This window comes from Magnolia sinica, chromosome 5, assembly GCF_029962835.1.
Source record: "Magnolia sinica isolate HGM2019 chromosome 5, MsV1, whole genome shotgun sequence".
NCBI classification, from domain to species: domain Eukaryota; kingdom Viridiplantae; phylum Streptophyta; class Magnoliopsida; order Magnoliales; family Magnoliaceae; genus Magnolia; species Magnolia sinica.
Window position 1 is genome coordinate 21,372,169 of NC_080577.1, and position 26,026 is coordinate 21,398,194.

The 26,026-nt window shown below is 39.2% G+C and overlaps 2 protein-coding genes across 6 annotated transcripts; one reads left to right on the top strand and one right to left on the bottom strand.

The window, feature by feature from the left end:
• Positions 1 to 378: 378 nt before the first annotated feature.
• On the top strand, positions 379 to 5,140 carry LOC131245716 (chalcone synthase 1-like). The gene is made up of 2 exons (XM_058245356.1): positions 379 to 711; positions 4,130 to 5,140. The coding sequence occupies exons 1-2, from the start codon at positions 534 to 536 to the stop codon at positions 5,119 to 5,121; spliced, it is 1,170 nt and encodes a 389-aa protein (XP_058101339.1). The 5' UTR covers positions 379 to 533; the 3' UTR covers positions 5,122 to 5,140.
• A 7,870-nt stretch (positions 5,141 to 13,010) lies between these two features.
• On the bottom strand, positions 13,011 to 25,825 carry LOC131245717 (histone-lysine N-methyltransferase family member SUVH9-like). Of its 5 annotated transcripts, none has more exons than XM_058245362.1 (3): positions 23,611 to 25,825; positions 13,515 to 13,701; positions 13,011 to 13,184 (listed from the first exon to the last, which is right to left on the bottom strand). In XM_058245362.1, exon 1 carries the CDS (start codon positions 25,668 to 25,670, stop codon positions 23,718 to 23,720), a length of 1,953 nt encoding a protein of 650 aa, XP_058101345.1. In that variant the 5' UTR covers positions 25,671 to 25,825; the 3' UTR covers positions 13,011 to 13,184; positions 13,515 to 13,701; positions 23,611 to 23,717. The 5 variants fall into 5 exon arrangements, with proteins under 5 accessions (XP_058101345.1, XP_058101344.1, XP_058101343.1 ...); XM_058245361.1 differs by lacking the exon at positions 13,011 to 13,184 and adding an exon at positions 13,200 to 13,425; XM_058245360.1 differs by lacking the exon at positions 13,011 to 13,184 and adding an exon at positions 13,200 to 13,428.
• Positions 25,826 to 26,026: the final 201 nt, after the last annotated feature.

Genomic DNA, 26,026 nt, shown 5'->3' on the forward strand with positions numbered 1-26,026 from the left:
AACAGTGGAGATAAAGATGCCCCGTGATGTTTATATGCCATCTAGGCCATTAATAAGGTGACTCCAATCTGGATGAATCGAGAATTTTTCAATCGGTGGGCCTGATATCATCCATGATTAGCTACTAGTTTGAAAACGGTGGTGAACTATCATCATAGAGTTTAAATAGTTAAATGATCAAGGAATTTAAATATTTTAATCTGAGAGTTATTTACCCAACTTCCATGATGAGAACCATCACATGAACGGTTTGGATTATTTAAAAATGATCCCAGATCCAACGACTACAATCACGATGTAAGAAAAATCAATACGCCTGCATGTATTTACTACAGTTAAAATGGAAAAGAATAGTAGGCGGCGGGAGTACCAAACAGCTGCTCTTTGCGGTGTGGGGAGAGAGAGAGGGAGGAGGGCTGGCCATCTACAGCAATCTCCCTATAAGAAACGAAAGCACAACCAAACCTCTTGTGCCGTCCATTCATCCATCGCTCATCCATACTCCCACGTACCAACTACCGTGGTCCGTTGAAATGGTGACCGTCGATGCCATCCGTAAGTCGCAGAGGGCCGAAGGAACGGCCGCCGTGATGGCAATCGGGACCGCTAACCCACCGAATGTTGTGGATCAAAGCACGTACCCGGACTACTACTTTCGAGTCACGAACAGCGAGCACAAGGTGGAGATAAAACAGAAGTTCAAGCGCATGTGTAAGCATAACATTCTTCCATTCTCCCACATTTCTCATTTTTGCGAAATTAACGGTTTCGATATGTGTGGGCATTAGTGCCGAGACCATGTCGGATGATCCTGATGGTTCGGATCGGACAATTGCGATGGACCCACGCCCCGGTGCATTTTAACTATTGGTAAGGTTTAACTCTATAGGGCCCACCGTTATGTGCGTTGGATAGGACTGAAAGAACCCGCCCGACCCGTGACCTACCTGACATTGGGTTGGGCTCGGCCTATCAAGGTTTGGTGTATATATATAGAACCTGATAAAGGTTGGGTTAGGCTTTGGTTGTATCCTTACTCTTGCTCTGGTGGTAAACTCTCAGGAGCTTCAACACCCGGTTAAGGGTTTGAGTATCATAGGTGGTGAAATCGAAATCGGATTGCGCACTGAGTTACTCAGTAGGCTCTTATCGTACTGAGTAAACTCAGTTGGGCCCACCGCGAATGCATGTGGTTTATCCATGCCATCCATTCGTTTTTCCAGATCATTTTATGGGTTCAACCCAAAATTGATGCATATACAAAGCTCAAGTGGGCCATACCAATGGAAAAAGTGGAAGGATTGATTTCAACCGTTGAAAAATTTCTAAGGCCCACAGTGATGTTTATTTGTCATCCAACCTGTTCATAAGATCAGAAGGACATGGATGAAGGGAAATCACAACTATCAGCTTGATCTAAAACCTCTGTTGTCCCCAAGAATTTTTCAACAGTAGATGTTCAATTCACACAGTTTCCAGTGGTGTGGTCCATTTGAGGATTTTACATAATCCATTTTTGGCATAAAGCCATAAAATTATGTGTTAAAAGAGATGGACGGAGTGGATACAATGCATGAATGACACAGGGGCCCACGGAGTTTACTCAGTACGCTAACCGAACTGAGTTACTCAGTACGCAATCCGCTTCCGGTGAAATCCTACTATGGGGGACCAGATGGATATATAAGTTACAATTGACTCAAGCTAACAAGATATGCTGGATTTCACTCCCAAATATATATTTTAACTTTGTTTTAGAAAAGTATAAATCTTTTAATATAAATACCTACATATATAATAAATAAATCATAGGTAAAAAAAAAAAGGATGTGTATTGAAATATGGTAGGCTAATGTAATAATGAAAATATTAGCATATATCAAAGTGATTAAGCTTGAGTTGAGAATTCCCAATCCGAGGTTGGGTGGGTTAGGGTTGAGATATAGGAACCTTAGGTTAGGCTAGGGTTGAGCACCAATCGGACCCAACCTGCTATACTTTCAACCTGATATAGGAACCTTGTCGATTGTTTGTGGGGCCCACCAAGATGAGGTCTACACCTCTGGACGATTCACTATTTATCCTATCTAGATGAGGGTTCCACCATCTTTTAGACCACTCCAAAACTTAGGTGGGCCCCACGAAGTGATTTATTATGTTTTGGGCATGATTTTGCATTTATACAGATAATAGGGCCCACTTAGGAAATGGATCCGCCTGATTTTCCCGAACATCCCATGTTTAAATTGAAGTCACGAGATGAACGGTTCAGATGCAATACCAACATAGCTTGAACTTACAGGAACATTTCCCTTATTTAACATACTACGTAAACATGATTATTAAGGCTGTCTTGTTTGGTTGCTAGAAAATCATGATAAATCAATCTAACTTGGGCCTTCATCAAATTTCATGAAATGTGGTGCAGCCAAACACACCCTAAAGCTTGCAATGAGGGGGGGCAGCCTCTGTGGTATTAGGTCCTGGGCAGGCCATGGCCCACCTGATAAGTGGTTCGGCCTAGCCCTAAGAAAGACCCTACCGAATTTGGGGATGGGCCCGTTTATGACTTTAATCAGCAGATGAGGGCTGATCCAGGCCATTGAAACCACGGGAACAAATCCCATCGTCGGCAATTTGTGAGTTTGGGAATTTCTCAGAAAATTTTGAGATTTCGAGGTATTTCTAGGATGATACTGTAGGGAAATTCTCTATGGAAATAAAAAATTAAAAGATATTTATTATAACTTAATAAATCATTTAAAACTTTTTAAATACATGTAATGATCGTTCAAATATTTAAATAAAATTTCATGTTAATATCACAATAATACCTTGACAAAAAGTAGAAAAATTAAATAATGAGATTTTGAAAAATCTTTATACATTTTGATAATGGGCGCGTTTGGTTGCACCAAATATCATGAACATTATGATATTTTATGATGAACCAGTTGAACACCTATTGTAATCAACCGGTACAACACCCGAGCTCTATCGGGCACAAAGTGTTGTGTTTGTGACATCCACTCCGTCCATCAGATGCGTGTCTGGATGTTAGTCCTTCTGGACAAAATTCATTCCAATCCACAAATCAGTTGGGCCACACAACAGGGAACAAAAGACAGGGGATGCTGACCTTAGTTTGTACGTGGGCCGACCATCTGATCCAAAACTCAGGTAGGGCACACCACAGGGACCTATAGACAGGGGATGCCAACCATAGTTTGTGTGCGGGGCCCACCATGTCCTGCCATTCAACTCTTACATCAGATGATCCTCATCGCGTGAGGTTTTGAGCGTGATCTGACGTTGTTCCGTGTGGTGCAGCCCACCTGAGCTTTGGATCACAGTGATTTCTGGGATGTACGGTGAAAACGAGGGTTAGAACATGATCAACTGCGTGGATGTCTTATAAACAACACGGTGGGCCCCACAGACCTCGGATGTTGTACCTGCTGCGTACAACAGATGCCATAGAGGATTCCGGTTAGGTGAAAATGGGTACGCAAAGCGACGTCAAGTGGGCTAGAAATGAGTGGGCCTTACCTACGGGCCCACCAGAAATTACCTTAAAGTGCTCCATGTTAGATTTTTATTACGGAATTAGCCGATTGTGTATGAATAAATAACAGAGATTCAATACCATTATAATATTAACGTATACCTGATTGGGAAGACATTCCTAATGCCTGATAGAAATCTTGATCTTCTACACCTCACACCGTCAGAAGAACCTCTAAATGAGACCAGGGTTTGTTCTCTACATGCTGAGAGGACCATGACATCTATTTATAGAAAATAGAGCTAGATAAGCTTGCTAACCATATATGGAGATCACAAGTCCAGCATCCTGCACCAAACTTATTTACAATGATCACAACAGCAATGAAACTTATTAAATTACTCAATCTAAATAATCTAACAATCAAATCTAAACCAATGATCATGTGTGGCCACCTGATAAGAGTCATACACTCCCTACAGTCACGACCACCGCCAGATAGATTGTAAAATTGCCAAGATTCCAATGATCCATTCAAGAACATCCCTCTAAGTAGGCCCACTAGATGGGCCCAAGTCCAAAATTCACATTGATCTGACAATGACACACGTAATATTTGTGCAGGTGAAAAATCCACGATCAAGAAGAGGTACATGTATTTGACGGAGGAGATTTTAAAGGAAAATCCTAACGTATGTGCCTACATGGCTCCATCATTCGATACAAGACAAGACATGGTGGTGGTGGAAGTACCCAAGCTAGGCAAAGAAGCTGCATCCAAAGCCATCATGGAGTGGGGCCAGCCCAAGTCCAACATCACCCATCTCATCTTTTGCACCACCAGCGGCATCGACATGCCCGGCGCCGATTACCAGCTCACAAAGCTCCTCCACCTCCGCCCCTCAATCAAACGTCTCGTACTCTACCAACAAGGTTGCTTTGCCGGTGGAACCGTGCTTCGACTCGCAAAAGACCTTGCTGAAAACAACAAAGGTGCACGTGTCCTGGCCATCTGCTCTGAGATCACAGCCGTCACTTTCCGTGGGCCCAGCGACACTCACCTCGATAGCCTTGTCGGCCAAGCACTTTTCGGAGACGGCGCAGCTGCTGTGATTGTGGGTGCAGATCCCATCCCTGGCATTGAGAAACCTTTGTTTGAGCTTATCTCCGCAGCCCAGACAATACTCCCAGACAGCGATGGAGCCATCGATGGTCATCTTAGGGAAGCGGGTCTGACCTTCCACCTTATGAAAGACGTGCCAGGGCTCATTTCAAATAACATTGAAAAGAGCCTTATTGAGGCCTTAGAGCCGTTGGGTATTTCCGACTGGAACTCTCTGTTCTGGATCATGCACCCAGGTGGGCCTGCGATCTTGGACCATGTGGAGATGAAGCTGGGACTTAAGGCTGAGAAGCTGCGTGCGACGAGGCACGTGCTGAGTGAGTATGGGAACATGTCGAGCGCGTGCGTGCTGTTTATACTGGATGAGATGAGGAAGAAGTCGGTGGAAGAAGGGTGTAAGACGACTGGTGAAGGTCTTGAGTGGGGCGTGCTATTCGGGTTCGGACCTGGGCTTACCGTCGAGACAGTCGTGCTTCACAGCGTGGCTGGCTAGAGGCTCGCTGTTAGGTGAAACAAGGGCTGCATGGTTCGGTTCTTCTAGCTGTGTTTTTCAGAAGTTCAAAGAAACCTTTCTATACAAAGTGCTTACTTTAGCTAAAACTCAATCCGTTGCATTAGAACATAAAGACCGTTAACTCATCCACTCTGTTAGTAGAACGCACACGCACCAATCCTTCAATGTGACAGCCTAAGGGTGGTCATCAAATCTACCCAATCCAAGCCGTCAATTACTTGATTGATTGAAAATGATTTTTTGGAGCGGTGGACACTTGTGGGAGATCAGAGGTTGTAATTTGTTAATAACAACAATTAGAATCTCCCTAATGGGATTTACACACCAGTGCAATTAAATAAAAGAAAAAACTCACAATCAATCACTAGGAGCGACAGTAAGAATGCGTCTCTTGAAAGAACCATGTGATATTGCATAAAGAATAAATCCAGCGTATGAGTGTAATTTTGGATTACAACTAAAGACTATAGCTAAGACTTACCGCTAATGGATTATTGCTACTCCTAAGATAACTTGAGATAAAGTATATTGATAGATTTGTTTGGCATTGGATTAGATTATGTTCTGTCCTTTTTCATCTCCTATTTATGGATTTTTGTTGCCCAATTTATTCTTTTAAATATTTTTATCATTAGTCTAGTGGTTACAGTAGTCGAAGGGCCTTTCTCTCAATCATTTTCTAGTTAAGTTTCCCTTTTATGACTGTTCCTCTTCTATCGGCAACATTTTGTCACTTGGTCGTCTCCCGTATCTTAAATTGCTCGACCACATTTTTCTCTCCGCTTGTTAGATAACCCAATAGTGTTAGTTCATTGACCATCCAATGATGTGTAGCAATGGATTTATGACAGCTACGATTCCGCAAAAATCACTCTAAGTATATTGAAGATCTTTTCATCTATCTTTTATCTCTCATGCAATACCACATGTCTTCTCATTGGCTTTTTCTAAAATGACCAGAAATAAGGTACAACATTGCCCCTCAAGTCCAAAGTAAACAAACCAATTAATTGGTTTATTACCAATAAAGAATCATCCATTACTAATACATCTTTTCCTCATAAATCGGTCAACATTTTAAAACCAATTATCAAAGCTTCGTATTCAATTTGATTGTTGGTGCAATCGAACTCAAGCTAGAATGCAAATTCTTATTTTCTACCAGTTGGATCGATTAGGGCAATCACTGCTCCTGATCTTTTGTCGGTCCTTGAATTATCAAATATTAATTTTCAGGATGATCGATAGATCATATACAAACTTAATCTTCTAAAGAAAATTCACTTTTTATGTCAAAAGAGTGATTGGATAGATAATTTGCTATGTTCTACCCTTTCACAACCATTTGTGGTACATATACTAAGTAAAACTCAGATAATACGAAATCCATTTGCTAATTTAGCCATTCAAAATTGACCAATTTAATATATATTTTATTAAATTAGTTACTACAATTACATTGATTATTTCAACTAATAAATAATATTGTAATTTTATAGCCGCGAAATACAATGATAAACATAACTTTTTTATGAGAATATCGTCTCTCGGTATCTAATAATATCTAACTTTTCTATGGTGGAATACCGTCTCTCCATATCTAACAATGTTCGACAAAGATAATAGACCGCGCGTTCTTTTCAGTCATCGTCGTCTTGTGTTAGTAGCTTGAGCAATTAACCTTTTACTGGTGGCATCAACACTGGTAGCCTAGACAAATAATTTTTAATGTTTTCAAAAAGCCAACTGATGTTTTATCTTCCATCTGAACTCATTTAAAAAAAATAAAAAAAATTCAACTTCAGAAAAGGAGAAAACATAGTAGTTTTTCACGCACAATTAGAAATAAATTGTTGCTAAAGTTAGCATTGCTAAAAAACCTTTGTAACTGAACAGTTTTGTTTCTCAGCGGCCAAGTTTTTATTATTGCTTCGCCTTATGCTGATCGATTTCAATTCCTTCTTGATGTACCATGAATCCTAAAAAAAAATTCGGCCGATACACTAAAAGCACATGTAAGGGGGTTCATTTTGAGCTTATAAATCTTTGTCTTTTTAAATGACTTGAGTAAGTGGTCAAAATGTTTGACTGAACTGATTGATTTGACTACTAAATCATCGATATGGATTTTCATGAATCGACCAATTATATCATGAAAAATGGTATTCATAGTTCTTTGATAAGTAGCTCATACATTTTAAAGCTCAAATGGCATTACGACTCAATAAAACATACCTAAAGGACCATGATATCTGAAGGTTGTCTTTAAGACATCTTATACTACAACATTTATTTGATTATATCCTAAACAAACATTCATAAAGGATACCATTTGATATCCAATAACCCGATTGATAAATTAATCGGCCATAGGCATAGGATACTCATCCTTTAGTGTGGCTCGACTTAAATTTTATAAGTCAATGCAACTTTAAGCTTCCCATTTTTCTTAATGACATGCACTATGTTTAAAATCCATTTGACATATTTGATAGGTTTGATGAAACCTACTTTTAAAAGCCGTTCAATTTCTTCCTTTATCTTTTTTGTCACCTCGGCCATCATCCACTTATGTGGCTGTTTATGCAGTCGATAACCTTCTTTTATAGGTTACCTGTGTTCGACCAAGTTTTAGTCTACTTAAAAGAACTCATAATAGTCCCAGGCAAAACAATCGGCGAATTCCTTGAGCAAGTTAATGAGTTCGACCTGAATATGTGGATCCAACAATCCACTGATAAAAGTAGGCTTGGGATATTGTTTTATTTTCAAATTTACTTCAACTAAAGGATCTTGAACTTAAGTTTGAGAATCATCCAATTTCTCTAGCGCATGCTTCAAATCCTTCAACTCAATACCATCTTCAGTTACTTGATTGGCCAATACTACTATTTTGGTCATATCAATAAAACATCCATTTTTGCTGACTCTCCTTGACCTGTTATATTCTAGCTGTGAAATCGGCCTTGACCAAAGGTCGATCCAAATGAACCATGTCCTATGATTATAGGAGGACTTAACTCTTCTACGTCTCCTTTCATTTTGTTTGGTTGAGATGGTTTAGCATGAAAACTCAATAACAGAGTTAGTACTATATTGCAATCCAACGTAATCGGTGGGAACGAGCCAAACTGTATCATCAAATTCAGACATTGCCTACAAGTGTCTCCAAATTTGATTATTTATCAACTTCATTTCCAGCTTCATTCTCAATTTCCTTATTCTGTTTAGATGAGGCTTGTTCTAGTGATTTTGCTTTTACTAACAATTCTTTAATCAGAAAATCATCCGAGAAACACTCATCACTGAAGTATTCAATTGATCCTTTAATATCCATGCCTTCATTTTCAAGATGTTGGTTATTCTCGACTGACTCTATATGAAGTTCGACCATATTAACCGATATTTGTTACTCTTCAAATTCTAGAATTACTAGCCTTGATCACATTTGCAGAAACTTCATACGAGGTTCACCTCATATAATGGCTAATTGTCTTCGTTTCACAGTTCATTGCCTTTGCCAACGTCGTTTCTGAGTACACGCCATCCCTTTTGGTTCTGCTGGTAACTTTGGATGACTCAACATTTTCCAAACTCCTTCTTAAGTAAGTCATGGTTTAACCATCCATTGCCTTAGGACAGACCCAAGGTGATCGCTAACATGTTTAACCCTTTGTAGGTGAAAGAAATTTCATTCTTCAAGGTTTGGATTGATCAATTGGCTTGCTTGATAGTTCAATTAGTAAAACCGAAATTACTGGCTCCGAATGTGCTTCGGTTCGTTTAACCGTATGCTTAGGCCTCATACTCCTCTTGCCAACGTCCTATTCCTTGGCTTGATCCATTTGAGTTCCAAGAACAATTTTTTGTCCTAGCCGAACCAACCTCTGAGGATTAATGATGGGCACATTGATTTCCATGCTGGTTGGAAATTGATAAGTATCAATCAACATCACTTCTTTTTCTTTATTATTATTATTTTTTAAACTTCAGTAATCCTTGGTCGATATGGTTTTAAATAACATTTATGAAAACAATACATTTATTAGTGGAATGTGACTAAGTTCCGTGCCATTTACAATAATTATTATTTTTAATTCCTTAGTTGTCGGTATCATATAGCTGACAGAAACTTTGATAAATTTCCTTCTAGCATATATTAAAGATTTCATTAGCCTGAGTAATATTAAAAGTGTACGTCCGTTGAGCTTTTTGATTGGATGGTGTAATTGTCTGTATTTAAATTAAAGCCGAGTAAACAAATGGTTGTTTAGCCACAACTGCAATCACTGCAACATCATAATTAGGATAATAACAGTATGTCATTGCCGATGCATTGTTTTGTCGCATCAACTCTTGAAGCAAAGCCTCATATCAAGATACCTTTTTAATTAGATAATAGATATCTGTGAATTATGTTCCAATAAACTTCTTTCGAAACTTAAACTCTAAACCATCTTGGGTCAATTGGATAAAATTACCATTGGTCGTAACTATCTTGCATCGACTTTTTGCCCTTTTAAACTGAGCAATATAATTTTCGACTGATTCTTCTGGCAATTGTTGAAAACGTGCATGATCAGCCATATAAATTTTTCTATCCTTATAAAAGAACAATGCATGAAACTTCTCTTCCATTTTCTGTCAGGTTTGTATGGATTTCGACAACAGATTATAATATCAAGTAAATGCTACCCCACTTAGAGAATGACCGAATAATTATAATTTACAGTGATAATTATTGGCCAATTCCCCACACTTTATGGTAAAACAACCTATATATTTTATAGTCGATTAACCGATATCACCTATAAGTAGCGTATAATTTGATCGATAACTCCTCGACAATGGATATTGTCGGTCAATCTAATCAGGATAAGACTCATGATAAACAGTAGTAGTTGTTCGATTGAGAACTTGGCCTGCTACTTCCTGAACTAATTGAACAATTTGATTATAATCCTAATATTGTTGTGTAGCAACTGGAGGTATTTCTGGACCAACTTGATATTTCTCTTCATTATAAGGTTGATTTATGGGCAAAGATTACTCCCCAAGTATCCCTTAATTCATGGCTTCAGGGATTAAGTTTCCGTTCTCATATTTAAAACACAAGAAATGTACCGGCAGTAGTGAATTTCACACATCCGGGACAGGAACACGTTCAGGACGTCTGAAATCTACAAGTGGTGGTGAATTTCACACGTCCTAGACTTGACCTGAGATAGGAACATGTGGTGCATTTCATCGTAAAAGAAGTGTCAGTGGCACTAACTAAATTGGTGGTACTAGTGCTAGATTCCCAACATAACTAATATTGACGTGTAACTGAGGTGTAACAGGTATTCTTTTAGCAAACAAAGCTACCAACCGATTCATGCTCTTGGTATGACTGACCATCCACCTATTAAAGGCTTCAATTTGAGCTCGTGACTATTTTGCCTGAACTTGTGACAATTCTGCGATGTGCCGAAATTTTCTTTACACATCAATTATCTCGGCTAACATAATCTCGAGAGTTTCAACTCGAGATGCCGATGGTCTATCTGGATTTTGTGGAACATGCATGAACTAGGTGATTGATTTACTTGCTCAGGTACCTGTTGAACTTGCAACGCAACTCTTCCTCCTGAGCAGGAGGCTCGTCAGCTACAACAACAACAGTATTAGTGATGGCTATTGAAGAATTACAACCACCCCTTCGGCTCATGATTCCAAGAAATTATTGCACCGATAAGTATATTTTGTAATTGAGTCCCATCGAGCATGTTGAAAACTATTAGCACTCGATTTGTTTTCTGTCATGTGTAGTGTGCGCGGGTGTGCTAGAATTGATAAAATAGCTCGATCCAAACCGATCAACTTTCGAATCTAAGCGTTGAAATAAGCAGATACATCTGATGTCAATGTATATGACCAAATTATGAGAAGATCAATGACTTACTTGGCCACTTGCGGAATTTTGTAATGATGAGGCGATAATCAAATGGTAGGGTTTTTCCTTCGAAAGTGGGTTGCATATTGCCTTCAATAAGAAAAAACTTTTCAGAATACCTATGCAATCAAACAACAGGAAAGACTCACAATTGATCAATGAGAACAACTGCAAGAATATGTCTATTGAAAGAACCTAAAAACTATATATAAGACTTATTGCTAACGGATTATCGCTACGCGTAAAATAACGTAAATTGATAATTTTAGTTGATATTAAATTAGATAGTGTGCTGTCCTTACTTTATAAATTTATTCTATTTATAGATTTTTGCTGCAAAATTTATTTTTCTAGATATTTCTATTATCATGCCAAGTTCCTTCTCTTGATAATTCCATCGGTTACATTATTTGAAAGAATTTTTAAATCCTTCTCTTGTTACATTTTCCTCTATCAGCTACACTGTTTGAAAGAATCTCTAAATCCTTCTCATGTTACATTATTTGAAAGAATCTCCAAGTCTTGTTATGCTTCCCTCTTGTAACTGTTCCTCTTTTATTGGCCAGTTCCGCATCTCGACCACCTCCGGTATCTTCAACTGCTGGACCATATTTTTATCCCCGCTCGGTGGATAACTCGGCAGCATTACCTCACCGACCATCCCAATGACGTGTAGCATTGGGTTTATGCCAACTACGACTCTGTAAAAACCACTCAATATCTGGAAAACCTCATATATCTGGTGCAAAACCATGTCCGCGTGTCCTCGTTAGCTTTTTTTAAAATTTTTTTTATAGAATGGTTAGAAATATGGTACATCCCATCTTCGAATGAATCATTATTTGCCAGATGGCACTTTCTTAAAAGGCTTAATTCGGGGGACAAGATAACGAATCAAACTCATCTTCCACTGACAAATAGCACTGTAGCTGTCAGCGCCTGTCGCAAAAAAGTGAACGGTAAGGTGTAGTTTTTTTTTTCCTTCTTTTTATTTCTTACCCGATACGTACTTATGATGGACGGTGTGGATCACACACGTGTTCGCATTTAGCACGTGCTAAAAGAGGCTGGAAAAAAAAGAGTGGCAGTAAACTTTTTGTTTTCCGGTGGAAGTCAGGCGTGACCTCTTTTTTCAGTTAGTAGCAGTATAGCAGGAAGATATTTCATTTAAAATGGATAACCATCTCCAAAACAAGCCTTCGGGGAAAACAGATGCCATTTATTTATTTATTCTTCCAAGTTTTTCCTATAATAAAAACACATTCAACAACACAGACAAACATAGAAAATTACCGTGTTAGTAATTTAGGAACCGTCTAAACATTTAGAACATTCCTGCTAATTTCTGTTCTGGAGCCATCATAGCAAACCATAATCACCTCAATCAAGATATTCCTCATCTGCCTCCTCCATCACAAATCAACATTTATTGTGTTTCGTTTCAAGTTGGACGGTCAACACAATCCATTTCCAATAGTCTGTCCAAGAGATGGCTGTTCTGACCAACAGCCCAGAAAAGCCACCTAGCACATCCATCCAAGAGCGTCAGTAAAAGGCCAGTGGTGGTTAACCAACTTCGCCATCATGGCAAAAAAGTCAACAAACACGGACTTTCAAAATGATTTGCAAATTGTGTTAAAAGAAGAGGCAAATCTTCAAGCCCTGCTGAGCTTCGATAGAAAAGCTCCCCAGACCGCAATGCATATATCCATACGAGAGATTTTCAGACTTGGTGGTTTTTCTGAGGATATTATCAGAAAAATCTTGCTGAAAATACAAAATAATAAATATTTACAATAAATCGATATACCACACACACACACACACACACACACACATATATGCAATGATTTAAAAAATAAAGTACAACAGAATTTCATGTTAATATCACAATATAATCAATGAGAACTAAATACTACTGCAATATTAAACGTTTGATTAATATTCTGCATAAATATGGCTGAGATTTTAAATCTCAGCAATATGTATCAGTGGATCTCACCATCTCATTTCACCCATTGGTCTCTCTTTATAGAGTCGGCTTTTATGACCATCAATTGGACAGAGAGGATCGTCCAATCAGTGAACTATCTCTGCTCCATTCATCCTAAAAATACAAGGAGAGACCAATCATGCATTTATGTTCTCATACATGCCATTTTCAGTATAACCATTATATTTACAAATATTTACATGCTTTGCTACATGCTTGCATGCATCCATGCATACATACATGGGACTTTCCTTAGAAAGCTTCCCCCCAAAAGAAGACCTAAGAAGGAAAGAACAAAGAACCAAAAAAAAATGGTTGTCAGTCATTTCCACCCCAATCACTGGCATTTACTTCTCTGCTGTATTGTCATTTTTAAACGTGTTATTAGTCTTGCAAAATTTTAAAACCTTCTTATCTTTTATACATATGATTGAGAGCACTTACAGATACAACAGCATAGAAGGCATCGAATCGTTTTCTCCTCCCCTGGTGCTCCAAAACAAGATGCACAATGCATTTCTACTGATGATCAGCTGAAAAGAAGAGTAGCATAACTTCTACTGCTACAGCATACCCTCTCACCAAGCAAAAGGAAATGTCGTGCATTCTTTAGATTGTATGTAGATAACACCTGCATGGAATGTTTTGTATATCCAAAACGTAAGTGCAGGTATAATGAGACTGAGGATGCCAAGATGGAAATAATGTGACAGATTACAAAACAATATGCACCAGTAATTCCTCCACAGCATCCATTAGCACACCACCTATGAGCACAGTATTACCTAACGGGTATCGGCCAGCATATCATCCCTGTAATGTTCAAAAACTTTATGGGGAAAAACTCAAAATTTATTGGTAAAATTCTAAAAAAAATTTGACAATCCCATCTTTTTTAATTTCAAAAATGTATTTAATCGTGTCGAACAGACGCACGCGCACACAATAAAAAGGACAAATAGAACACACCCAACATAAACAAGGACAAATTGGATTTTTTTTTAAAAATCTTATGGTTTACACTTCTTCCAATATTTCTCAAAATTATACACTCTTCTTCAATTCAACAAATCCTACTTAAATTTGTGTTTGATCCCAAAAATAGGCCTAGATCTTGTTTAAAATGAGTTTCTAAGCTTCATGCTGGAAGAAGAAGTGGAAATGAGAAATTTTGAAAATAAAAATTTTCAAAATGGGCCCTTTACAGTGAAGGTTGTATTGACTTGTAATGACCATATGGCCCCATAACAGCGTTGAGTTAAGGCTAAGCTACAGTAGTAGTGCAAGCTACACACTACATACCGTAGCTATTTAAAATATTGATCGGCTGATATGTAACCCAATTTAAATACAGTTTCTATGCTTCAAAAATAAAACATGAGGAATCAGTGACTATCAGATCATTTACTCAATCTCACGACTGAGATCTAAACTTCCATCTAGGAGATGCAAATAATTGAATAGGATTATCTGATCTTCAATAGGAAAGGTATGAAAAAGAACCATTTTACCCTCCTTCCCTCCCTTCCTCCCCCTATCCATCTATCGCACGAGTGGTTGGCATGTTCTTGATATATGCACATAAAACTAATGGTAGCTATCTAAGTCACGAGAAGTTAATTTAGACAGTGAGCACAGAAGCATTTTCAAAATATTCTAATGAAGAAAGATATTATATGTTGTTATTGTTGGGTCTCTGGCCGCCAGATGGCTGACCCCTTTTATCTGCTTCTAGGTTTCTGTAGGTGCCATTTGGGCCTATTTTAATAAACCATATTTGCTGTTCAAGAAATTAATTAATTAATTTAGTTAGATATGGGCAAGTACTATCGGGATCCCAAGAGGTGGCCAAACACCCAAAAGATGGGATTGCTGTCTTTCTTTTCTCTTTCCCTTTTTGTCTGCTCAATATGAATGTAGTAAATATGATAAGGATAGCTTGGTCATATAAATAACTTTCTAGTCTTTCCTTCTCCCCTTTTCTTGTCATATTTAGTCCCATTCTTCACTCTTTGAATTGTCCCTGGCGTGGATTGTAATGGTCTTTTTTTCATGGATTACTATAAGCCATTGTTCATCACCAACAGTCGATTTTAAAACCCATATTCACTTGTGGTATTGTTATTAAGAAACCACTAACTACCACAACAAAAGGTTTCAGGATTTATTTCATAAATAATTCAATCAGTATTTTCTTTATAACTGAGGTTTTAGGGATCCATTTGAATCCAATTTTCCAAAAATGTGTCCTAGAAGTGAATGGGAAAGGGGGCTGGGGTCCCCATATTGATCCATTTACATACACGGGCATATCCTACATAAGTGCATATACAGCATATGCATGCAGAAATATTCATAACACATCCTACGTATATAGGCAGGCATCATGCAGAAATACTTTCACACTGACATCATATGCATATAGACATGCATGCAAGCAGAAATACTTTCACACACATCCACACAGAAATATTATCACACATACAAAAACACAAACACAATTTTTCAAAAAAAAAAAAAAAAAAGGAATAAGAAAGAAAGAAAGAGAAAAGATAGGAAAAGAAAGGAACACAGACATAAAATATATAAATGCATAGATATAGATACGCATGAGACACTGGGGGCTGCATTTGTGTGTGATGCGTTTCTCAAGAAAAAGAGACGAAAAGAAAAGAAACACGTCAACATACAATATATGCATGTATAGATATAGAAAATGCATGCCAAACTAGTGGGGTGCATGTGAAATTCACATACATCCCATGTACGTGATCATTGCTCACATGCAACTAGTTGGACCACCAAGTTATGGTCCAACTAGAGCATAATTGCCAATGCATCATGCGTGTATGATATCCAACCCATCATCATAAACATTACCTAGCCCAAAATAGGTCATTCCAAACATCAGGTGGGTTAGATGTGTACTTTGGATGTTAGGCCCATATGATGAGTGATTAGCTTGATTTTTGCATACCGTGTTATTCAATGGGCCAACCATTGGGGGCTGGTGTTGTATAAACAACATGATAGTTGTGTCTCCTCTATGTGTGCGTGCGCACGCCACGCTGATGACGATATCACTTCATGTACACCTTTGCGTATGTATCAGAGGAGGTGGGCAGCACCGATTTCCCTATGGCCAAACGAGTACTCGTGATCATGTTGAAGACCCCATGTGCATGTGTAAGCATCTGGAAGACCTCACACTGGGAAGATGCACATGGGTTGCTTTATGGAGTGATCCAGACTGTTGGATTGGAGGGACGTAACGATCGAGCCGTTTGATCATATGATCGGGCCATTGATCGTGGATTTTCCACACTAGTTTTTCTTAGATTTTATCAGCTTATAAGATTTAGTTTTGTTTATGTTATGTTTGGACAACATTATGAGTGTTTTTAGTTAGATTAGGGCTATTTTTATCAAAATTCACAAAACATGGTATTTACTGTAATTTTTGAACTTTCTTGGAGCATAAAAGATTGTGGGTGTGTGACCCTCTCCCTCATTGGATTTTGTAATTTACATGTGATTTGGAAGGGAGATTGGTGTGAGGCTAATCTTCATCAATAGAGGTGTGAGGTCTCCATCTATCCCCACATCATCATCCCTTTTCCCCTCCAACAAAGTATTTTCTTCAAATTCTTCGATTCTCCCAACATAAGCCTTCATCTTCTCCTAAACACATCTTTCCCTTATCTATTTACTATCCAAACCCTAGCTGACCTAAACACATCCATCCCACGCCACACGTGTGACCATATGGCCACGTGTATGAATCCTTCGAGTTGGTCATACGGCCACACCTTGACCCTTTTGGTTTTCTATCATCCTTATATCAAAACCACTTTCTTCCATTCCCAAAACCTTAACCCTAAACCTAAAATCCCTAACTTTCCTACTTTTCGAAATTACCCAAACCCTAATTTTTACTCTAGGTTGTATTAGGTCTTCTACTTTGAAATAGACTATACCCTATGCTAATTGGATGTCCCTACATCCATTAGATCAAAGTTTTCTTTTATTTAATGATTATGTGTGACGATGTTGGTAACATAGGCTAGGATTATGGATGATGTTCTTTTGGTTTTCATGGAATTCGTGATGATTATGGTAATGCTTGTGGTTTTTTTTTTTTTTTGTTAATTGTCCTAATTCTACTACTTGATCTCACAAGTTATTTGGTTCATGCATCAGTCCTGCATCACACACGTATAAAGAGAGAGAAAGAGAGAGAGAGAGAGAGAGAGAGAGAGAGAGGTACACATATATTGAAGAATGTTCACAACCCAGTGGTTAAGCAAGTTTCTTTTTCCCCCTTCTCTGATGAACGAGTCCAATTAGTTTTCTTTAAGCACTCACGTAAAGAAATATGCATGTATCTACATACGTAAAGTGCATATATATACACACATACATGTTGTTATGCATAATGTACATAGAGTGATGCAAGACAACTAAGCACTTGTTCTAAAAGCTCGAACTGATAGAGCATGGCAAATCAATCCCTTTATCTCAAAGCCCATGTCAAGTCCTCGGCTGAACCCCCCTAATGGGCCACACTTCACATGGGTCTCACCTCACATGGGCCACCCACTCCAAGTGTGCCCCCACTTCACACAGGCCACCCCACTCAAGCCCGATGTGAAAATGCCCATGCATTAATCAACCCTGATGAGGAGTCTCAAACACGAGACCTCCCGCTCTGATACCACTTTTGATGCAGGACAACTAATCGCTTGCTCTAAAAGCTCGAACTGGCAGAGCGTGGCGAATCAATCCTTTTATCTCAAAGCCCAGGTCAAGCCCTCGGCCGAACCCCCCTCGTAGGCCCCACTACACATGGTCGCCATCCCCCCCAACTCGAGCCCTGTGTGAAAATGCCCTTGCATTATAGAGGGTCCGCAGGAGCATTGAGCCTTGCCCATCTGCATGCAAGCTCACTTGCTGATATGGCACGTGTGCAAGATCCTACCTTTCCACCCTGTTTGGATCTTCTAGCAAGGAAATCAGGCTGCTTTGCCCCTCAGGTTGGCCATGCAGTAAGAAAAACACATGTGGCTAAAAAAAAGTCTAGAGATCCTTTTTTTAATGTACACCAGACAGGCCTGAGACAGAAACACAAAGCCTGATTTTTAGGCCAGAAGAGGAAAACAGTGTGACCACATGAGGGGGAACTTCGCTCCTGCATGCCTTTGCCATTATCAGCACATGCACACACATGTAGATGGTAATGACTCTAGATGCACGCAGGTTAGCAATGTTGTGTTCATCACCTCACCAAACTTCATGTACATGCATCAATCCGAAGGTGACAAACATCTCCAATATTTTTAAAATAATGAGATACTCTTCCAGTATTTTCATAAACAATGGTCACCCAGTAATACTCTCACTTAATGGTATTACCTGATGATATCGCAACATTTTCAAAATATCTTCATAGTCCCGATAGTATCCCAAGACTTACCTGATTACATCTTGCTAATATCCAGAATTCCAGATATTAAAAACATTACCACTTCCATATTTTTCTACTTTAATTTATTTTTCATTCCCAGTGTGATCTTCCCAGAATATGTTTGGAAACAACCTTAAAGTTTAGATATTTTATACTTTTGAAGGATAAAATAAAATATTTCTTGCATTCTTCTGTTGAAGGTGATATTGCATCAAAATTAGAAAAGATGTTGAAAATTCCTTGACAAGAAACCAAGAAGAACAAGACCATCCCCTATGATCGCTCCTAATTAGTAATTTGTTGGCCTGATTATGAATATGCTGCATTCTTCTCCAAGAATTCTGTAACAGAATGAACAATCTGATCTATGTATGATGAATGGTTTCCTAATCGATCCAGTTGCCAACTCGTTGGAAAGTTGCACCTGATTTCTATATTTTAGTCTTATTTCCATAAAATATGCAGCTCAAAGCTCTATGAATAACATTTAGTTATCACGGAAAATGTAAAGATTCTATATTCTTGGAAATTACAACAGCTCTAATATAGCTAGCTGGAGTCAAATGGGAAATAATCAATCAATAAGAAAGATTTGTGGAAACTACCAAAAACTGCAACAGTAAAAACTGATAAAGTCAGGCTAAATCTGTAACTTTCTGAGATGCTATGGCTAAAGAGGAATGAGCACCCTCAACACGCATGCTGCAAAATGCCAAAAACCAAAATAAAACTTCTCCAATAGGAGATAGTATCGGATCTCCTGTGTACAACACAGTGAACCCAACGCCAACTAATAGAAGTGCTTGGACTATTACATGGAATCCTCTGTGAGCTACTTCCTCAAAGCCATTAAATCTTCAGAACTCACAAAGACTGTTTTAAAAGGTTAAAAGCTAAGGATTAAAATGACAACAGGGCGAAGGATAATCCTAGGCACGAGCTCCTCTCCAGAAATTTATTTTTATTTTTTACTAGTAAAAGTTTACGAGAACCAAAAAATACATATTTCGATTTTTACGGCAGAAAACTTACGTATATTTTTTTTTTGAAAGATGGATATTATTACGGCCAAAAAGCCAAAAGAAAGCCAAAAACTATAAAAAGAGATGAAAATCAAAAAAGGAAAAAGGAGAAGCACTAAGACAACAACAACAACAACAACAACAACAGCAACCAACAAAAAGAAAAAAAACCACCCACCACCCAAACTGGATAGACCCAGCCAAAGAACGAAACAAAAACTATACCCTTCCCAACAGAAAAACGAAAAACAAAACTGCTCAAGATCCCCCTAAAAACTTTCCCCACAACCCAGCCTACACTGAACCAAGAATATATTTCTAATGGTAAATTAGAAAGGGGCAGATGTGAAAAAAAAAAACTACTTTCCTTTTTAGTAAAAAAAAAAAGAAAAAGAAAAAGAAGGTTGATCAGAGCCACAAAATACAGAAATCATTTTTGTCAGGGCAGAAAATTTTATATTTCTAATGAGAATGATCCAAAAAATAAAAAATAAAGAAAATACTAGGACAAGACAAACATCCATTGATTCTACTACTACAATTTGACATTTGACATATAACCCAAAAAACAAACGAAATTTTCATCATTTGATGTTTATCAGGAATGCATGATGTTATCCACAATAATTGATGCCACCAAGTGGACCAACCAACCATAAAAAGCACCAAAGGAGAAGAATAGAAAAATAAACGTACGTGAAAAACCATCATGATCCATTTGATTCTATTATTGAATTTCATATTTGACTCTAAAAAAGACTAAGAAAGAGAGATTATATTTATGTTCATCAAGATTTCATGACATTATCTGCAATATCTTATGCAGCCCAAGTCGATTGTCACAAAGGACCAAAAGACCTAGGAGGAATGTCAATTCTATAAAGAAGGGGGCATCAGTCACTTGAGATGATGATACCACCACTACATGGCCCCGTGAATGTGGGTACATCAAAAGCCCAATCAGACTAGGCAGTGGTTCACGTTGGTCTTCCAAGCTGAGTGTGAGTTTCAAACTTTCAGATCTCAAAGTTTCAATAATCTAGAAATTTCTAAGTTCAGCTTGATTTGGTTTTTAAATTAGAAGTTCAGTTAAAGTTGGTTCCCAGTCATCCTCATGAACAGGTAATTTGAGTCTTCATTTAGTTGAGTTATTGGTCAAAGTTCAGAGTTGATTTCTAATTACTATTAGTTTGAGGCTGCTTCAAGAGGAACTATAGTTCGATCAAGAAAATTCGTCGTTTCGTTATGATGCAATTCAATTTTGGGGGGAACTATAAGGTACTCCTCATCAGTAGACATTTTTCTAAAGTGCAGATTCCATACATGTGGGACAGACGATTGGTGATCCAAGCTGTTGATGCGATGGACCCGACATGAACGGGGGATTCCTAAAGAATTCTCAAGATTAATATAACCCCTTAAATCAATGGCCTACCAAAAAAAGAAAGAGTATCAATGAGATTTACAAAAATGGTCTGCATTCAAAGGATAGTCCCAAGTCCAGCTATCGAAATATTAATCCAACTTGGTATATCTTTAGAGCTCCCTCCATGTGCAGTGGGGCCTATTAGATTAATGGTTTAGTCTGAGCCAGGATCCCACATGTACGTAATCGTGGCACTACAAATCTCATGATTGCTGCTGACCCAACAATTGATCTCTAGGAAAATGGTTCTGACTTTGAAATTTCATGGCACTACAAATCTCATGTACGTAATCGTGGCACTACAAATCTCATGATTGCTGATGACCCAACAATTGATCTCTAGGAAAATGGTTCTGACTTTGAAATTTCAGCTTGCAGAGTTTGGATGTCTACTGGGCTTGGACCTTTATATAAGAGACTTTTATGAAATGTATATCACACTTAACTCGAAGAGTGAGTTTGGATGCCCATGGAGCTTGAAACCCTTATACAAGAGACTTTTATGAATTGCATATCACAATACAACTTTTTTGAGGATTGTCCAAAGAAAACCATATGAGTGCATTAGAATATTTCTCCCTGTCCAAGAGAGTATTTTCTAAACTTTAATGTTTTTTTTTTTTTTCATTAATAACATTCATCAACTATTTTCATATATATGGCCTTTAGAGGTCTTATACAGTTACAGATTACAGACCACTCTACAAAAGGATAGAGATTTTTTATTTATTTTTATTTTTTTGAAAGATTACAGAAGGATAGAGATCCAAAGAGATCTTACAAATCAAATCAGGACTCTATAATTTTAGATCTAAATCATATCCTAGTTAACAGAGATCAACATCTACATTTCAAATCCGGAAAGGGAAATAACTACTAAAAAGAATCTACATCTTAAAAGATAATCCACAAAATAACCAAAATATCCTGCATATCGGTGCATGCATGGCCGAGTGGACTTGTGGGGACCATGGTCCATATGCATGAAGGAGGTACCCAAGGGTATTAAGGTCATGTAATCTGGGACTGATCACACAATTGACCACAGTGGCATCTGAATTGGACGGCCAGATGGCCTACGTGCATGATCTCTCTCTACTTCCCTCCAACGCACTTTCTTCTATACTGGGCAGAAATTAACATCAAAGTGATCATAAATTGATAAAATATGGATGCATAACTCATCATAAGAAGAATTACATTATCCTCAACCCAAGCATGCTTAATATCCTTAGGTCTGCAATTGGCAACGGTAGGAAACATGGTAAATCAGGGAGTTGTTCTGATGGGCGTCATCTGTGGTTGGACCATGCCCCAAAGATCTACGCTAGTAGCAATCCTATCTTTTCAATCCATACCTGCAAATAGGCAATTAAGAAAGAAATGTAGTAACGGCATAGACAAACGATAAAGGCCAATGAGGGGATGACCAGGAATCTCTTGGAGTATGCTCCCCATTCATGGTGGGGCCCATCAGAGCAATGGATCGCCGTTCTGTGGCCCTAATTTGTAGCAAAAAGATCCACCGTTCATCAACCATGACTCAGTCACCACTTCTTTTTCCTTTGTTCGAAAGTCACATGCCTTACTCATACTCCATAATGATAATTCTGACATTGGTATAAATACTATAATGACTAAGACACTTCAATAGTCAATACAGAACCCTTTTTTTAGAATAAAAAGAAGTTGTCCCATGATGAAACAAATTGAAACTTACACCATACATGACACATGAAACTTAAAGTCAAGAAGCGTAAACTTCACTTGGCTTCATACGCGCCTTGAGTGTACATAGTGAGTTTTGCCTCAAGGAGAAAAGGCTGGAAATTAACTAGTGATCGAACCATCCCTTAAGAGCCGAAAACTGAGAACGTATTCACAATGAAGAAACCTAAGGGTCAATTTGGGGTAGTGGATCCCCCAGAATCCCCGGCATTACGTATAATACCGATTTTGGCGGACACCATGCCCTCCATGGAGAATTCTCCTCACTAAAGAGGCACATTCCTCTTCATAAATGCAATTTCTGGTTTTTTGTTAAAACTTCTTTAATGGCATTTATGCGGAGGAAAGCACCGCTTTAGTGCAGTTCCTACATGGAAGGCATGGGGCTGCAAAAATCAGGATTAGACTTAATCCTGATTTTGCGGGATTCCATACACAAATGGACCCTAAAGAACTTCCACCACTTAGACTCAGCTGGTTTTCCAACTACACAATGATTTAAGAAAATTATACATCTAAAGTTATTTTCAACACTGAAGCCAAAATCCACAATGTTTCAAGAAATTCTCATGCTGCTGGATAGATTTTCAAATATTCTCATTGTAAAATTCTTAGGGGACTTCATTGTCAACTTTATGCTATTGCACCTAAGTTCACTCTGGCCCATGCATCTGGCAAATGCCATGCCTCAAGATAAGCATTGTAACTTGGGGAAGAAGCAGCTCAGTGAAGTAACGATGAAGTAACCACTTGCATAAATAATTAATATAAAGTAGGTATGGCTAACACAGCATAGACAAAATATATCAAGCAAGAAAGAAAAATGAACAGTCATAAATATTAGAGAAGAATTACAGAAATCCAGTGGTCTAAACTGCAGAAGAGAGTTCAAAGTGTTACCATGGATAGGAAATCTGCCCCACTGAAAGAACATTCCCAAGCAGCATGTCCTCAAAAGACTGTTTGCCACCACATTGATAGTGTACAACCTCTTACGAAGTATTTATCTACGGAGAGAACTTTTCTGTCCATCCATCTCCCACACCATAATCAATGCTCAGCTCTCTCAAGGGTGGGATGTTCTCCAAGGCGAAGAGCATGAGATGAGGATATGACAAGTTGTAGTGATCATATAATACAAACTGCACAAGTACATTAGGACTACAGCTGTGGCTGAAATAGCAAGCAACGTTTCTCATTGTCGAAACGTCCATCGCAAAACTCAACTGAGGCAAAGAAGGATACGCAGGCCGCAAATATTCAGGGAAAACACGAGATATGTCCCCCCATTCGGCCCATCGTCCAGGAAATCGGTCAGGATAGATCAAACTGTCACCGTTCATGGCGACCACCGTTGCCTGTTGCTTGGTGAGGACTATTCCAGTGTACTCACAAATAAAGGCGCCAGCCCGAATCAAATCCAATGACCTAACACCCCACCCTGTTTCCCTAGATCTGAACACCTCCAGCCGATGCTTCACCCCTTTCTGGGTCACACGGTTCCTGCAACTTTGTGGGCAGCGACAAAAGCTACCACATTCATATATCAATGGCTTCCCTCTCAAAAGAATCCCACTGCTATCATAAGCCATGTCGCCTCCATTCTTCTCGACACAATAACAACCATCCAAACACCCAGAAGTGCAATCGCACCCACGACTGTCAGTGCCTCCATTACCCGCTTCATGAAATGCAAAAGGTGGGTATACTGGACTGACCAGGTAATCAAAAAACATTGGATCCCGATCACAGTCGACGTCATTGAATAGATAAACAGGCAATTTCTCCTTCCCCCTTGAAATATCAAGGCTCAAGTATCCAGAAGGTCTAGCAGACAAGGGATCTCTTCTCAAATCATCTGCAAACTTCATAATCACACTGCCCATATCGGGTTGCCCCTCGATTCTCAAAAGCTTATACTTGTAAACACCAAACCCTGACCTGCCAATGTCCAACCAATACTCAAGAATCCGATAAAGACCGTCATAAACATAAACCTTGCCCGTCGGGCTGCCCTCACACTTCTTTCCTCGAATCACCCGGACCTCAATCCCATAATGCCGGCTCCGCTCCAAAGCGAGATTCCCACCTTCAAGCTTCTGGTGAAGGCTATGCCTTAAATTATCACGTTCCTTCCCACCATGGCCAGTATAAATTATCACATCCCCCTTGTCTTCGTCATCTTCATACCCACCAGACACGATGATGCTTGTTGCGATCGGCTCACCATTTGTGTTGCGAGTAGCAGCAACATAATCGATCCCTGCTTGCACCTGCCCATGCAGTCCGATCACGCACATTTCCATCCGGAAGAAGAACTGGTCACCTACATGGACCCCAGGGATCGAGCCAATGATCCGCTTGTCCCGGTTCAACCACAAGCCACGGTCCATCATCGCGGCCGCAGCTTTCAGGTCCGCTCTAATCCGCTTAGCAGACCCAGAGGAATTCGTCGCCCGCTCCTCCTCCTGGATCAAGAACAGCCGGAGGGACTCGTAAGTGATCCGAGCCGTCCGCACCGAACCCCTGAAGTGCTGGTGATCATGGACGCCGATAGGCGATACCCGGACCATCTCAGTAGACCGGTGCCGCTTTGCCCTCGTGGCAGTGACGATAGCCGACGAGAGGTACGGCTCGTGATTGGCGGGGATGATCGAAAGAGAATCAGGGTGCAGGACCGCAACGTCGCGGTATCGGCGACGGAGCTTCTCAGCGAAGGCGGAGCGGAAGAGATGGGAGATCCGGAGGAATTCAGAGTATACATCGTCGGCAGCAGCAGGAGGTGTTTCTGGAACGGTGGAGATTTGGTGGCCAGGATTAGGGTTAGGGTTAGGGTCTGTAGGAGGTAGAATTTGGAGGGGTTCTTCTTCATGGGGTTCAGATTTCGGTTCGATTTTGGGGGAAATGAGAGGAGTGTCAGGAAGCAGATTTAGGTCTAGAAATGGAATTGGAGAAGCCATGGAAGAGAGAAAGATCAGATGAAGTAGAGCTTTTCTTCTTCTTTTTCTTCTTTGTTACATGAGAAGATGAGAAAATAGGGTTTTTTTTAAAATTTTTTTTTTAATTTTTTTTTTCTTTTCTGGTTTGGGATGTTGTTTAGGAGGGTTTGTGGGAGTGGGAGGAGGAGGAGAAAATAGCTCAGGTATTAGTGACGGATGGTGACGCATTTTGGATGGTTCTCGGACAAATGGCGTGAGCATGTCATGACCAGCTAAAGGACGTAAATGCCCCTCAACAAGTCTCTTATTATTCACCGGTGTTTGCCAGATTTGGGAAGGCATGTGGAAAGCCTGATATCTGATCACTGCAAGTCGGA